The following is a 17,258-nucleotide window of genomic DNA, read 5'->3' on the forward strand; positions in this document are numbered from 1 at the left end:
TGCAGCCAGTCAGGATGCTCTCCATTGTGCCCCTGTAAAAAGACCTTAGGAGTTGGGGACTCATGTCAAACTTCTTCAACCGTCTGAGGTGAATGAGGTGCCGTTGTGCTTCTTTCACTACACAGCCAGTATGTACAGATCACGTGAGATCCTTGGTGATGTTTATGCCAAGGAACTTGAAGCTGTTCACCCTCTCAAACCCAGATTCATCGATGTCAATAGCGGTTGGCCTATTTCCATTCCTCCTGTAGTCCACAACCAGCTCCTTTGTTTTTGCAACATTGAGGAAAAGGTTGTTTTCTTGACACTACAGTGTCACAGTGATGACTTCTTTGCAGGCTGTCGTATTTTTTGAGATAAGGCCAATCAATGTAGTATCGTCAGTAAATTTAATTAGCAGATTGGAGCTGTGGGTGGCAACACAGGCATGGATATAGAGAGCAAAGCGGGGAGCTTAGGACCCAACCCTGAGGGGCACCTGTGATGAGGGTCAATGGGGTAGAGGTGAGGGAGCTCACACTTACCACCTGCCGGCAATCTGACAGGAAGTCCAGGATCCAGCTGCATAAGGCAGGGTGAAGGCCGAGGTTTCTGAGCTTCTTGACAAGCCTGGAGAGAATTATGGTGTTGAATGCTGAACTGTAGTCCAAGAACAGCATTCTCACATGTGTAAGGATGGTGTGTAGAACTGTGGCTATTCAGTCATCTGTTAATCGGTTGTGTTGGTAGGTGAATTGTAGGGGGTGCAGTGTGGGTGGTAGCAAGCTGCAGATGTAGTCCTTGACCAACCTCTCAAAGCATTTGCTTATTATTGAGGTCAGTGTGTCAGGACGCCAGTCAATCAGACATGTTACCTTGGTCTTTTTAGGTACAAGAACAATGGTGGATGTTTTGAAGCAGGAGGGCACTCTACACTGGGAGAGGGAGAGATTAAAAATGTCTGGTGTTTCAAAATACTTGAAAATTTCAGAAAGGTCTAATGGGCTTGGGAAACCATGCAACACATCTATTCAAGATAAGAGGAAGGCAGCAAGTGAAGAACTGTATTTATCCTAACACAAAGATTGGAGAAAAAGGAAGAAGCAGTGAGATATCTAATATTGTAAAAGGGAAATCATGTCTGAAATTTTTATTTGAGAATGTAGTAAACTAGCAAGGTGATTAAGGGGGAGCTTAGTAAATTTAGTGTAACTGGGATCCTAAAAGGTGCCACAATGGATTATACACAAGATAAAGTCATAGGACAATACAGCTGATACATGGGTAGAGAGTTGCTAACTAATAGGAAAAAGGAATTGGGAATAAATGGATCATTGTCAGATTGGAAAACTGACAAGACTGGACTATTCATCTCAATTCAAGTGTAATTGTCATTCAACCATATGTGAACACAGCCAAACGAGACAGCGTTACTCCGGGACCAAAGTGTAAAACAGAGTACCAACAGTCACACAGTACAAAGCACACATAGCTCACACAAAACAGCAAACACATAAAGATATCAGTAGGATATAGCCATACAAAAAAAAATAGTCCAGACCCAAGCCGTGAATGCTGCTGAAATCTGCAATTGACCACAGTATAGCTTGTCTTCTGCTGAAGGAACATGGGGGGCAGCACCGATGGAGCGCATCATCTGACGCCTCTCTCCTGATGGCTGTGAACAGGCTTGAGGCCTGGTCCTCGACCATGCAAGGTAGCAAGCATCTGTAAGGTATCAGTAAAATACAACCATGCCAAAAAATATTTATATAGTCCAGACCGAGTCAATGAACGCTGCGTAAATCTGCAGTCGACCACAATACAGCTTGTTTTCTGCTGAGAGAAAGCACCAACACCAGCCTGGATGCTGTGTCATACTGCTCCCAGTGGAGCACACCAGCTCCAACACCTCTCTCCTGATGGCTGACATCAGGCAACACCACGGCATGAGTCTATATGAATTTATTGCCTATACTAATGTTTTAGATGAATGATTTGACTTAGTCCATTGCATCCAGAGATGGGTGGGAAAGTAAGCTGTGTGAAAGAGGCTTGAGTTTTCAATTGGGTATAAATGGATGAAGTGAATATGCCAACATTCAGTTGAGGTATGGGAGTTTGGCCATTTTGGAGGGAAGAAGAGAGAGCAAACTGTTGTTTCAATGGAGAGAGATCACAGAATGTTGTGCAGAGGGATGGGGGTGTCCATGTATTCGAAGTTCAGTCCACTTGCAAGTACAATAAATACGAACTCTAACGGAGTGGAGAATGAATGATTCAAGTCTTGTTACAGCAATGTAATCAGCTCAGATAAGATTGATCAGGGTGAAGGGGTTATATTATGAGGGTCAATACAGCAGGTTGGGCCTGTGTTGGAGTTGAAAAGAATCAGAGATGATTCATTGAAACAAAATTCTGAAGAGTTTTGACAATGTGGATGCTAGCAGGATATTATCCTTTTTAAGGGGAATCTGGAATTAGAGAACAGTTTCAAAATAAAATGTGCTCCTTTAAAGACACAGATGAAGAGCAGGAACATGGCACCTTAATTCCTGTACTCAAAGCTCCTCTGATAAACACAAGGGTGCCAAACACCACCTTCACCACCCTTTCTACCCGTGATGCTGCTTTCAGGGAACCCTGTTTCTCATAATTCTCGCACTCTATCCAGTTTGATCAGGTATTTCTTTTTGCTAGGCGATCAGAACTGCACACACACTAGGCCCATTTTGAGGCCTTCCGTTGGTCGAGGTTGACCATGACTGTTGCATTCTAGCTGTCCTAGCCCAGACAGTACAATATGGAGTGCAAGCCATTCTCCCTCTCTCCACACAACTTATGAATCCAAAGGAACGGCAGAGACCGATACTGTTTGGCACCAGCTGTGTCGCAGAAGTTGCCAGTCAGTTTTGAACTCCAAGTAGGACTGCCCTGGGGACTCTAGCTCTGGGTTCTTCCTCGGGATGTACTCCTGATAGCTTCACTGGGTGGGTATAGCCGCAAGGCAGTGGAGTTTTGACACCAGAGTTTTCCTTCTCCTAGATGAGCTAACAACCATAGCTGATGAGCCCCATCTACCTAAAGCAACCGGTTCTAAGACCCACCTTTGGCTCTTCTCCTGTCAGTAGAGATGGTTCAGCTGGGCTTTTTGTAGCTAAGCCACTTGTAAAGGCCAGGAGCTGGACCTGGTTGTCAGAGGCTATTTCAGACCCACGCCATCTGGAGTATTTAATAGGTAGTGGGAGCTTATCCACCTCCACTACCTTCCCTCCAGCTATGACAACCTTAAGGTTCAATCTCACCACTATCTTGTACAGTTGTAACATTGATACAGATGTAATGTGCATTCTGACTGTTACATCATGGCCTGGTATGAAAACTCCAATGCACAGGAATACAAGAGCCAACAGGGAATTGTGGACTCAACCAGTTCCACAACCTCTCCCCATCATCCATGGACATCTACAATAGGTAATATCTCAGCAAGGTGGCATCTGTCGTCAGGGAACCGTGCAGCTGGGGCAAAACGCTTATTTTTCATGGCATTTATACCCAGTAAAAGTCAGGCTATGACAACAATAAACGAGTGTTTTCCCTTCAGTTCATCTGAGTGAAGGGTTTGTTGATCTGATTTGTTGTGCCGAGTAGAGACGCAAACCTGTCCGCTTTTCCATTTTACATATTTTTATAATAAAATAAATGCATTCCAAATCAGTGAAAGCAATAATGATACCCTTATATTTTATCCAGGGCAGTTCCTAGCAGCGTCCAATTGATTGCCTTGGTTTCTGAGTCCGGTTCCGCCCCGCTGAAGTTTCTTCAGCCCCGCCCATTCTGATTTAACTCCACTGAAGCTCCATCCCCTGTGAAGCGCCTGCCCGCATGCATCTCCAGAGACGAGAAGATGTGTTGTTTGGTCGGTTGTGATTGCGTTATGAATTGCTGAACTCCCGAAGACGTGTTGCACTCGATTTTAATTAATCCCGCTCACTCTGTGCCCTGCTGCTGAGTGAATTCCGCGTCAGTGTGGAGCCGCCACCATCCCCTCAAATCAGTGAACAGAAACGTCTTCCCCGGACAATGGAAATCAAATCTGCAACAAAAAACAGAACTTGCTGGAAGCACTCAGCAGGTCCGGGAGACTGTGTCTGCCACTCGGTAGGACAGGCCAAATAGATACAGTTCACTGAGAAAGCAAGCAATTTGCATTCGGCTTGTTGAAGTTATTATACATTATCGCAGAGGACTTGGTTTACCCCGTTAAATTTGCTTTCAGGTAACACATGCAAAAAACCGGAGTCACTCGTCCAGTTGGAAAGCATATATGGAGGGAAAAAGGCAATTAATGTTGCAGATCGAAACCCTTCAGCCGGATTTCATAGATGCTGCTTACCTGAGTTACTCTGTTGCTCCAAGTTTCAGCATTTGCAGTTTCTTATATCTCAACTTTTCTTTTAACCCTGACACTGTAAAATGTCATCCAGTTTGAATTTTCCGCATATGAGGCATCAAGTTCGCTCATAAATCCAAGTGTAGGTGTTCGATTTTCCAAGTGTCATGTGTTAAATCTTTAGGCATAGAATATTCGTGGCAGAGTATCAAAGCAGATTTTCTAAATTGAGAATAATTAAATAGTTAAGGAAATTTTAAAATAAGACTACTGATGCTGGAAATCTAAAATAAAATAAAACAAAAAATGCTTGAAAAATTCAGCAAGGCGGGGAGCAACTGTGGAAAAAGAAACAGTTACAATGAAAGGTTAAGTTGAGTAAGGTTATTTTTAGCCACTGATTACTTTCATGTACAAAGATACCTCTCATCAGCAGACATTACTTTGGGCCCTGAATGTCCATTCTACAATTGTGAACCTAGTGAACGTTACACATCTTTCATCTCTGCAAAGAATCACTGTGTGTGTGTGTGTGTGTGTGTGTGTGTGTGTGTGTGTGTGTGTGTGTGTGTGTGTGTGTGTGTGTGTGTGTGTGTGTGTGTGTGTGTGTGTGTGTGTGTGTGTGTGTGTGTGTGTGTGTGTGTGTGTGTGTGTGTGTGTGTGTGTGTGTATATATATATATATTAACTTCACGGTTCAGCATGCTGGACTACTATCAGAGGTGCTGTCTGTGATTGATTACCACTCCAGGAGCACAGGCTACACAAGCTAAACTTCGCCAGCACTGAATTTGATTCAACTCGGAATTTTGTTTTCTTTATTAATCAGTTGCACACTGCCTTTATCAGAGGATATAACAAAAAAACTGTGCTGCTTTAAAAAGAAACTGAGTACACAAAGCTTAAGAAAACAATGCAAGAATCAACAAAGGATAAAAATTTTTAAATATAAATATTGTGCGGATTGTGCAGTCATATTAATCAAGAGCTATAAAAATATAATCAAGAGCACTTTAGATAATATACAACAAAATATTTTTAACTTTTTGCATCTGCTTGCCCCCTTCCATCTTCAACTTTTTTTCTGAGCAGGCAGAAACTTCTTTCTGGATGTAGTGCCTTTACCATTGGACAGTTCCTGTTGAGTATTTGACTGCTTAACCGTTTTCACCCAGTTCTAAAAATCTGTCCGTGTACTTTGACTTCCAGGAGCAATTACTTTTGTTTACTCCACCCAGCAGTGCCCAGGACTGCTTGGTCAGTCAGCTGTAGAAGCACACCACTGCAGAGCAAAATCTGTAATGCCCAGCCGCTCAAACATGCCGGTACCTCGCAGCCTTAAGTCTTGACAAATGCAGTCAGTGTAGGGAGTTAGCTCAACGACAGCCACACTCTCGTACCACCATGTTCTCATGGTGGTGCAGAACCACCTCACCCTTTTCTATGTACAGCATGCTCAGTGGGTTCATTTTTGTGGGGACACAGCAGGGAGAGGGCACCAAGGTTGGATGATGAAATTTGAGCAAACTCTGAAAATAAAAAGAAGCATGGTTCAGAATTTGTAAAACTTATGTTATAGTAAGGCTCATCATTATACAGTGGATTCCAGTTAACTGGGACATATCAGATCAAGTACATTTTGGCTCAGTTAAGCGTCTGCCCCAATTATCCGAAGTTCCATGGAAATTGATAAAAAAAGGTATAATAAAGACAAACTACTGAGTAACAAATTAACAAATATGTATTTAAATGAAGTACAGAACAAATTAAACACTACCAATACTACCACAGTACTAGAAAACTGTATTAGTTTCTTACAGTATTGACAGATGAATTCATCCACTATCCATTGCTCTCTTCTTTTGATTGACTGTAAATGAACAAATTGAGCACAGACACCTAGTGCAGCCAATGGACTGCCTTCATACAATGCTTTCAATGATTGCATCTTCCAAATTTTCATTTTCATTTCCATTGTAACATTCAAGATGATTGTCCATACCTTCAAATTCTTCATTGTTTCTAACTTTGTGAAGTAGTAAAATCATTCCATTTTTACTCCTGGCAGTTTCTGGCATCTCCAAGCCTCAATGCTTGAAACCGTAGTGAGCAAAACAGTTCTGAATTGTTCTGCCCTCACCCCATCTCCCGCCACCTTTCCAGGGGTAGGGATCCTCTTGTCCTCAGCTACCACCCCACCTGCCTCTGTGTCCAGCACACAATTCTCCCTAACTTTTGCCATCTCCAACAGGATTACACCACCAAGCACATCTTTCCCTCCCTCCCACTTTCTGCTTTCCACAGGGTTTGCTCCCTACGTGACTCCCTTGTCCATTCATCCCTCCCCACTGATGTCCCTCCTGGCACTTACCCTGGCAAGCAGAACAAGTGCTACACCTGCCCCTACGTCTCCTCCCTCACTACCATTCCGGACCCCAAACAGTCCTTCCAGGTGAGGTGACACTTCACCTGTGAGTCTGTTTGGGGTCATCTAATGTATCTGATGCTCCCGGTGTGTCCTCTTGTACATCGGTGATACCCAACGTTGATTGGGAGACCGCTTCACCAAGCGCCTATGCTCCATTGACCAGAAAAAGTGGGATCTCCCAGTGGCCACCAATTTTAATTCCACTTCCCATTCCCATTCCGACATACCATCCATGGCCTCCTCTACTGTCGCGATGAGGCCACACTCGGATTGGAGGAGCAACACCTTATGTTTTGTCTGGGTAGCCTCCAACCTGATGGCATGAACATTGATTTCTCAAAATTCTGGTAATGGCCCTCCCCTTCTCTATCCCCCATCCCTTTTTCCCTCTCTCACCTTATCTCCTTGCTTGCCCATCGCCTCCCTCTGGTGTCCCTCCCCCTTTTACTTTCTTCTATGGCCTTCCGTCCTTTGTTTTTCTTCCTTCCCTCCCCCCCACCTTCTAGCTCTGTCTCTTTTTTTTTCTCTCTCCAGTCTTACTGAAGGATCTTGACCCAAAACATTCACTGTACTCTTTTCCATAGATGCTGCCTGGACTGCTGAGTTCCTCCAGCATTTTATGTGTGTTGGCTGAATTGTCTTATTGTCTTACTGCTTATTTCTTGCCAGCCATCAGTGACCAAAATCTCTACTTTTTGAACACAAATGCATGCAACTGTTGCTATTTGAAACCTGTTTGCTCTAAGCATGGTATAGTGTCTACACGCAACTAACACTAGTCCTAAATAGTTCGGCAACTCCTCTGTCCCAAGTAAGCAGCATAATGTCCTAAATAAACTAAACGAATCCCACCTATCTTCTCAAATTGCTTTTGTCCTTTTAAGAGTCATCCCAAAGAAGTGGCTGCCCAGATTAACTGATGGCCCAATTCATCAGAATCCACAGTATCTATTGATTTTTCCTTTACTCTACCCTTGCATCCCAAAGATGCAGAATCATCGAACAGCACCACTGTGGAAGTCACTGCAACTATTTTGTGTATATGAACCAGAGCAAAAATCATTGGGAGACTTTTTGGAATAAAGGGATCATGAAAGCTCAGCCTAAATCTGCCGATGTGCATGCATAACATGTCAGGGCAGCAGAGTTAAACTGTGGCCAGCGTAATGCTATTACAGAATCAGCAATCACTGGCTGGGGTTCAATTCCTGCCACTATCTGCAAGGAGGCTGTATGTCCTGTAGGTTTCCTCCAGGTGCTCTGATTTCCTCCCACATTCCAAGGTTATACAGGTCAGGGTTGGTAAACTGTGAGCATGCTATGTTAGTGCTGGAAGCATGGCAATACTTACAGGGAGCCCCAGCATAACCCTCACTGGTTTGATTTGACACAAATGAAGCGTTTCACTCTATGTTTTGATGTACATGTAAAAAATAAAGTTTATCTTTAACTTCACAGATTTCCCTGTAAAACCTGCCCCTCAGTTTTCCCAGCATAAACTATCTGATTTTGATTACATCCATTTATATCAAAGGGATGTAGACTCAACATGAGTCTCACCCTGCATAATTCCCTGACCAGCATTTTGCCTAAAATTTATGTCCAAAGGCAGAAGACTTTTATTCTGACTTCCTGAATTGAGTAAAGCTCAATTCTTAAAGGGCAAATCACAAAACATACCCTGTTAAGTGCATCTTTTCAGTGATAATTGGGTCACAGCTGAGTTGTTTCCATTTGTTAGCATGCAGGCACATATTTCTGTCCTTGATTTTGCTGTTTAGTTCCATTGGGTGAACTGATAATCCTTATAGAGCAATTATCATATTTCTCCAGTGGTAAGTTGACAAACTGAGAAGTCAAACTATTAAAGTTTGGGTTAGAAGCGTCCATCTTAATTATGTCATTTTTGCAGTTATTGTGAGTATGGGGGTGTAATCGTACTCACATAGAGGATTGTCAAACTAATAGAAGCCAGGACGAATATGTCATTTTCAGCTGTAACTAATGAGGTGAGAGAGGGATCACTCCTGGGTCTCTCGTAATGATTTAGATAATGGGACTAAGTGCGTTGTGGCCAAGAAGGGAAAACAAGAGGAGAAAAATGGTCTGGAAAGGAATACGAATGGGTTAAACAAGTGGACCAAAATGTGTGGGATGTAAAGTTATCACCTTTGGTAGGAATAGTAGAAAACCATTGATTAAAGAGAGAAGTGCTATAGAAAAATGCTTCATCGAGGTATCTGGGTGTCAAAGCACATGAAGCCAGCCTGCATGTACAGCAAATAATAGAGAAGACAAATAGAATGTTGACATTTATTATAGAGGTTGGAGCATGAAAGAATGAACTCTCTTAGATGAATGGAAAATATTATTTTGTGAAAGAACAAGGGATTTGGCCATGATGCCTCCACTAGTATTCATCCCTCAAATGATTATACTAGGACAGATTATTTTGGTTATTATCACATTACTGTTTCTGGGAGTTGGAAATACACAAAATATATTAAACATTACACTTCAAGAAAATTTCAATGGGTTTAAAATACTTTTAAGACATATGGCTGTTGTGAAAGCCATTATTCAAATCTGACTTAGTTAGTAACTGTACCAAGTGGCCACTGGGCCATATTGTACTTTCTAAGACTGGATGTAAATTTGAAAAGACAGGATGCAAAAGCAAATGGGGAAGTGAATAGAAAACTAACATGAAATGTAAAAGCTGCAGTTGAAGAATTGCCGTTGACACCTGGCATACGGTATAAGCTTTCTTTTCTCTATAATATATATGATTTGTTGCGAGGCTTCAGGATGTCAGACGTCACTTATAGTGAAACACTATCAACATAAATTACTCAAACCTGCCAGGTTATAACGTGTCTTTGTGATACACCAATAAAACTTCATCATTTGCAGAAAGAGTGCAAATATAATTAACCTGAGTCCAAAACAGATCAGACTATCACATGTGCAACCTTTCTGAGAGGTGCATCAATATGGCAACAGCTAAAAATGAGGTGGAAGCAAATCCAATGATATGGTCTTTGAAGATGTATGGGCTTATAAATTTGTAAGAGAAAATATTGCAAGAAAATGAGAAAGGAAGAGGGCTGAGGATGGAATAAGATTAATTTGATTATGCAAAAGCTCTGTGCAAACTCACCAGGAGAAATGGATTTTGTTTATTTGCTTCATGACTCTCCAAGACTTATATCGACATGGAAATTAGAGGATAGAAAGATGTTATTTGACCTTATGGGCCATGCAAGATTTATGTTCCCTGTGAATTCTGTCCCTTTCTATGGAAATCTGTCTCCCTTCTAATGCAACTGTTCTTTTTATTTAAGTGCACTTTTAGTATAAGTGCTTCTTCTGTAGTATAGCTACACTAAATGAAGTTTCTTCTAAGTATCTTATTGGATGTTATCCCAAGTTTTAAGCACTCACTATATGTTTACACCTGTCCTATCAAAGCACTTCAGAATTTTGAAGAAGTCCTGTAGGTTACCCTTGCCTTTTTTTTCCAAAGGAAAGAGCTCAAAGCTGCTCAGTTCTTGTTTTGAATACCTACAACGCCTCATTACAGGTGCTCCTAGTAAATCTTGCACTTCCTCCAGTGTTTTTTACTCACTGGCATAAGAACCTAAGAAATAGGAGCTTGATTAAACCATCTGGCCAGTCTAGCCTGCTCCACCATTCAATAATATCATGGTTGAGCTGGCCTTGGGCTTCAAGATAAGACCAGAATTGTGCAGTTACTTTGTGCTAAACTCTTGTGTTCAACCAAGATTGAATGTAGGCCATTTGCAACAACAAACTCTTTGAACAGTCATTAAAAGCAGCAGAAGTCCAAGAATTGATATTTACCTCGGTGACATTAAGAACCCTACCTGCATGTAAGCATGATTGGTGGGTTTAACATCCTCCCCAGTTGGAATCGGGCACTCTCCTTCGCAGCGGAAAGCATTGTACACTTTAGGGAAGATGACCCAGGCACCCCAGCCGATCTTACCAAATTTAATTTCAAACTTGATCCTCTGACAAAGGGTCGAGTTGTTTCCCTTAATGTGGTGCCGGGGGCGTCGATACTTGGGGGTTCCGCTGTGCCCAGCTCTACCCCGGCCTTTCTTTCTGTTCTGTTTTAGCCGACGACTCTTCTTTCTTCGGGGCTTCCGCACTCGCTTGGAGCCCTTTGCGTCTTTCAGAAGGGAAGAGCTCTCCGAGCAATTCTGCTGGGGTCTCCGGGAGAAAACCAACAGCAAGGCCATCTCCTTCCTCTCCAGCTTGCCCCTCGCGTTGACTTCAGGCAGCGACCGCTTCCTCTTGCAGACCAGACTCTCCGGCCGCTGCACGCCACCCCGTCCACCACCAGAACCAGACGTGTTGCGATTCATCCAGTGTTGCAGGATGTTGGTAACGTTGTAAACGGCGCACTCCGCCGTGTCCTCCAGCATTACAGCAGGAGGAAAGGATCCCAAGAAAAACTGGTCTTGGCAGATGGCGGGTCCACACAGGTACTGAGACTGGTGGTGGATTTCCAAGAGCGAGCAGGATTCGGCAAAGGCGGGCAAGGTGATCCTCAACTCCGCGAACTGAAGCTTCTCGTCGGATGCAAGTGTGGACATGTCAAAGGTGACAATCCACCGGCTCCCATTGTGATTGAAACCTGAGGAAGGGAACAACAGGGATATTAAATCAGTCGGGCGTGACAAACGTCGTGCCTGCTACCCAAGATAAGCCGAGAACCCTTGCGTCCAATAGCTAGGCCCACTGCAGACACTGTGAAGTGGTGAGGACTACAATTGGTATATTTGGAGCAGGTGTCAACTCGGGTTTCCTCTTCTGATTCCCACCTAGTGACACCTGCTGGCAAGTTTGAAGACTAGGCAAGGAAGGGATTAGTACAGTGATTCCCAACCTTCTTTTGGCCATGCCCCACCTAATCACCTCTAAAATCCTGATGCCCCTTGTGGTGATATATAATTCTTATTATTCAAAAAGTGAACTCCTATTCACCTGGAGGAAGCCTAAAAGACCATTAACTCGGTTTAAACAAGCTTCCAAAGAACATGGCATTCATGAAAGAGAAAAATAAAAGAACCAAAGGACTGTTAAAGTTCTGAGGAAGAAATTACTAAGAAATTGTAAAAAAAAAAGAACATTAAGTGATATTAAAATAATAATAATAAATAAATAAAACAATGCCGATTCGTTTCTACAGCATACAAAGACAGATACACCGTTTAAAAGAGATGACGCAATGTACACACCTTCACACCACCAAGAACCGAAAGCTACTGCAAAAAGCAGCATTGGCGCGACCTCGTACGAGTTTCTTACACGTTTGGACTTGTTCATTTGTTCCTTCCTACATCAGTCAATTCATTAATTTAATTATGAAAGCCATTTGATGGTTGTAATGATGGTGATACATTATATATACAGTACATACGCAATTACACATGTACATACAAGTATTTTTATGTATGCATACTGTATATACACATATGTATTAACTCGCACACACACTCATACTCACACAGACTTACTAGAAAAAATTCACTGTTAATAACTCATTCTCGAATTGCCCCCCTTAAAAATCAAATTACCCCCCTGTGGGGCGTACGCCCCACGTTGGGAACCACTGGATTAGTGGTTTAATAGCCTGGGCTCTACCTGGTGATGAGGGAATAAGGTCTAATATTATCATCTAACATTCGTCAGCATTTACAGGGGAGGAAGGAAAGAAGTGAGGGATTGACACAGTTAAAATGCCGTGTGGCAGGGCACCACAAAGTCCAAAGGGTGATCAATTTTCACGTTGTGACCAAAAAAAATCTGCTGGAGGAGCTCGGCGGGTTGAGCAGCATCCTGTGGGAGGAAGGAAATGTGATATCTCAGGTTGAGGCCGCGAACTGGGGTCCCCCCCGAAATGCTGACAACTCCTTTCCTCCCACGGATGCTGTTTGACCCGCCGAGCTCTTCCAGCAGGTTACTGCACCAGATTCCCGCACCTACAGTTCACTGAGTCTTCGCACTGTCACCATTGACGTGCCCTGCCACACGGCATTTTAACTGTGATTACAGTGTCAATAGGGAAAAATACTGTTATAAGCTTTAAATCGTCTGATTGGGACAATATTTTTTTAAAAGTTCTAAAACGTCAAGAAGGACCCGAATGCATTTCATCAACATGACTCAGGACATTAACTCCCAGAGGTTTTGGACCCATCGGTGATCAGAACATTTTCCTGCTCCGCTTTGCGGAATTGTTTCGACCGCTTGAGTGATAGGGCAAGGCTGGGGTTAGCACGGGCATGGGCAAACTACGGCCCGGGTTTACCCACCCCTGGGTTAGCACCTCGCACGGCGCAGCACCACGGGAAGTGACACAATCGAAAGTGCGAAGTTAAACTACCCGTCAGAATCTGCTCAAACGGGTTTAAAAGAAGACACGGCGGTGATAGAACAGTTTTCTGAGCAGTATTGCTTCCTCAACCACATAACCAAACTAGATATTTTGGCGTTATTAGATTGCATTTCGTGATGATGTCTACATCACAACAATGACAACAGCTCCAGCCATGCTGAAGGCACAAAGGGCGCTATTTAAGAATGTATGTTCCTTTGTATTGAAGCTGGAGAAGGAGAATGGGAAGAGCAGGTTAAGGGTGTTTCACCTAGTCATGGTTATGCCAAACTATACTGGTGGCTTTGGCCCAGTTGATTTTAGCGCCGTTCACTGAAATGAAGCCAGACAGAAGCGATCTTGAATTTAGGAAATTATCCGAGAGGGGGTCATAGTTGATGAGCTCAGTATCCCCCAGCAGAAGTAGGAACCATGCAATTACCGACCAATTTTCATTAACCTCAATGAACTGTACATACGACAGGCAGTCGACTTCATACCACCCCCAATACAAACTTTTAAGATCAATATGTTGTAGCAAATCTCAATTTTCTTAAAAAACTGCTGATGTTGGAACCCAAAAAATAAAATCCGAAATTATTAGAAATAATCCGTAAGGCAGCAGTTGTGGAGAGGGAAAAAAAAATTCCCTTCGACTTGCTTGTTGAGCGGGTATGTGTTTCCATCAGTTTGTTTATTTCGGTATAAACATGTGGTTTTACCTTGGAACAGTAGCACTACATCCACATTTTAACCTGGGATAGAAATACTCACACAATATTGAGTAAATTTCAGTTAAATAAGACACACTCTCAACGATTTGGGAACAGCTTCTTCCCCTCCGCGGTAAATCCATGAGCACTACCTCACTATTCTGCTCTCCTTTGCATTACTTATTTATTTTTATGTATTTCTTACTGTAACCTATAATTGTTACGTATTGCCGCAGAACACCAAATTTCACCATGTGTCAGTGATAATAACCCTGACTCTGATTCCGATGATGGCCGTTCCTAATTCTACACTGCGGATCAGAAATGTATCAAATACTGATCATGTTAGATTAATCTTTTATTGAAGAGAACATCAGAACCTCCAGCCATGTAGAAACTGGGGTAAAGCAACTTGAGATATTCCTCTACAATTAAAAGGATTGGTGTTTGCCTATTTAATTGATGCATTTGTGAAAAGAGACCATGTTTCTGTCCATCAAAAATGCAATTGATAGTTAAAATAAATTTTCATTCAGGGCGTTAAGATACAAGTTTTAAACATGCGATCTCTCCACCTGTATCCATCTTTCTGTACAGCGGTTGGTAGCCTCTAATCATGTTCTGCATAAACTCAGTGAAAGAACAAAGGAGACATTAAAAACAGAACAATGATTAAAACGGTTCCATCCTTCAATTCAACACTTGTCTAACGCTTTAACACTCACTATTTCAGTATTGAACTATCCATGGAATGAATGAAAAAACGATGTCAGTTTTATCTTCATCATGGGGTGTGATGGGGTGGGCGGTAGAAGGTCGGGTTGTTTTTAGTTTCTCCCTCAAATCACTAATTGAGAGGCATTTGTGGCCTCCTCTACGTCAGCGAGACCGAGCGATCGACAGCCCTTGTGTCTGCATTGAGAAACATCTTATAGTATGATATAGTTGATGATGGCCACTGCAGCAAGAACATCCAAATATTTGAAAACAACAAATCGTACAGATGAAGCATTGTAAACGAAATGCATTTGAAAAGCAATGGAATAATTTCTTCTCAATTTATTGCCTGAGTCAATTAGAGTTGCTTGTATGTATCTTGTTCTCCTCTCTCGCTCATACCATACTGAAGTAATATTATAAAGTTCAATTTCCTCAGTACCATGTCTAATAGCGCAGAACTCCTGAAACCGACACACTTCCCAAATCAAAATTGCCCAGTCCAATCCAACAATAACCCAATACTCTATCAAATATTCATGCAACAACTGCCTGGTTTGAAAGATTAAATTATTAGAACAGATAAGGGATTCACGAGTGGAGGGGGGAGCGGTGGGAGAAAATCTAAGACTTATTCACTAAAGAAAATTGGAGAAATAACATTGTAGTCTCCAGGTTTACTGCGATATAAAACATGAAATTCTCCAACAACCTATCTATATTATATATATTAGACGAACATCAGACAGGCTGATCCCCGTTTTACCGTCGTCAATACTGTACTTGAGAACCACAAACCAGAGACACTTCAAAAGCCCTTCAATGACACCGCGTCTGAAAGGCGCTGTATACAGATTGTCGTTTGAAAAGCTTTGCGTTTTAAGAAATGGATGTGGAGAACAAATAAAAGACTTGGAATTAGTTAGCAATCTTCGTCAGAATGTGTATTAGGGAATGCCAGTCCTGGGAACTTGTCCACAATGCAGACAGAGTGAAAAAGTTTTGCCTTAAGCAATCTCTGTTCAAAGCAATCAAACCGTGAATGTGGATTGGACCAGATTGCCTAAATCTGGGAAACAGATTTGAGAGAGGCGACTGAAACAGAAACCGACTTCTGTCAGACTATGGAATCATAGAATCAAGTGACATAACATAAATACTTTACTCTTTGCAACCAGGCTCCGTACGGTGTCCGCCTCCGGTAACACCGGCCTTTCGTGAGTGGAGAGACCGGTATAGTTCCCCGAGTTGAAACTGCGGTACAGGTTGATCATATACGAGGGGAGATTCAGGCTGACGTTTCGAGCCTCCAACTGCTGGATGAACGCAGCTACTTCCTTTTGGGTCGGCGGGGGGCCTGGTTTGGTTTCCAACAAACGCCACGTCCTGTTGCCCCTTGTGTTTCCCAGGATCACTGGGATAATAGCCACCAGAAACACTGTGGTTAAGAATTGCATGTCGACTGATCTCGATGTGTGTGACCGCGCACTCCTTATATAGAACCATTCCATGCGCATCACCCACATACCATCCCAGACACATCGAAAGTCTTTATTTAACTAATTCTGCCCATTCAATATGACAGGTAGTAATTAGATTTGTAAAGTAACAGAAGTTATACTTGTATTTTCTGTGTTCTACAGTGATCCCTTTGTCTATACAACTGTGGAATTATTCAGTGTTACTCCTGAGTTTCGATGTTTAATTATAATGAAGCTTCAGAAGTGCAGAAAGCGATAGACACGCCGTGAAGCTGCTACATAGCACTCTTGCATAAAGCAAAATTGAAATGAGTTACTAGGCAATTTACAGTCATTCGGAATAAAATCGATTCGTATCGAGATGAAAGCGTATTGCGTGACAGGTTTCCTTACTTGTCTCAAGGTGCCACTTGTTACCCCCAGCACCTCAGGTGCAGACCAGCGCTAACACTACCGAATGCGATGCAAAGAGTTTTGCACTGTGTTTTATTTTGCGTGCATTTTTATGATGAATAAAGCTCAGTTTTGAAAGTTAAAAAATGAACCAGTAATTCTGAGAATGTGAAGAACTTTGCGTGCGTTTATTGATGTATGTGTATTAATTATGAATAAGGCTTATTTTCAAATTAGAAATACAGGGTATAGGCATTGGTTGTTGGTTTAATACAGTGCTCATCTAATTCCCAGTTACACATGTTGAAATAAATGCATCCCCGATATAGCCTGAGCTTGAAAATTTACTTTTGCGTTAGAATCATAGTATCATTTTTAAAATTGAGTTATTTCATAGGAAGAATGTTCTTGTGTGTAAAAAGCAGTGATAAAATTGAACTGAACATTTGAATTAGTTGTCAGCTTGAACTGCGACAACAGACCGATTCAAATTTGTTTAACCAATTCGGCTTCAAATATATTCACAGAGTTATATTAACCTTCACCTTCATCCAAAGCTTGTTTGAGGAAAATAGAGTTGTATTTGTATGGAATGGATAGAAGAAGCTCTTGGAAATCCATCTGACAGATTTAGCATTTGATTACAATGTACTGACAAGTTTTAGTATTCCTCTTCACTGTGCTTTTAAAATTGAAACGTAAAAATATTTTAGTTATTTAAGAAAGTAAAATTACTGTTTAATTTCTGT

The 17,258-nt window shown here is 42.1% G+C and overlaps 1 protein-coding gene across 1 annotated transcript; it reads right to left on the reverse strand.

Moving 5' to 3' along the window:
* Positions 1 to 5,319: 5,319 nt before the first annotated feature.
* Positions 5,320 to 16,092, reverse strand: LOC140714440 (nodal-like). The gene is made up of 3 exons (XM_073025738.1): positions 15,801 to 16,092; positions 10,687 to 11,462; positions 5,320 to 5,900 (listed from the first exon to the last, which is right to left on the reverse strand). Exons 1-3 carry the CDS (start codon positions 16,090 to 16,092, stop codon positions 5,748 to 5,750), a joined length of 1,221 nt encoding a protein of 406 aa, XP_072881839.1. The 3' UTR covers positions 5,320 to 5,747.
* Positions 16,093 to 17,258: the final 1,166 nt, after the last annotated feature.

Source organism: Hemitrygon akajei, chromosome 21, assembly GCF_048418815.1.
Source record: "Hemitrygon akajei chromosome 21, sHemAka1.3, whole genome shotgun sequence".
NCBI classification, from domain to species: Eukaryota; Metazoa; Chordata; class Chondrichthyes; order Myliobatiformes; family Dasyatidae; genus Hemitrygon; species Hemitrygon akajei.

What these genes read in the sequence shown, in the direction of transcription:
- LOC140714440 (XM_073025738.1), bottom strand. Translation starts at nt 16,092, where the DNA reads ATGCAATTCTTAACCACAGTGTTTCTGGTGGCTATTATCCCAGTGATC. An exon ending in ACGGAGCCTGGTTGCAAAGA is followed by an intron (nt 11,463 to 15,800) that starts GTAAAGTATTTA and finishes TCCCTTCCTCAG; the next exon opens with GTTTCAATCACAATGGGAGC. An exon ending in CCAATCATGCTTACATGCAG is followed by an intron (nt 5,901 to 10,686) that starts GTAGGGTTCTTA and finishes TTTTATTTTCAG; the next exon opens with AGTTTGCTCAAATTTCATCA.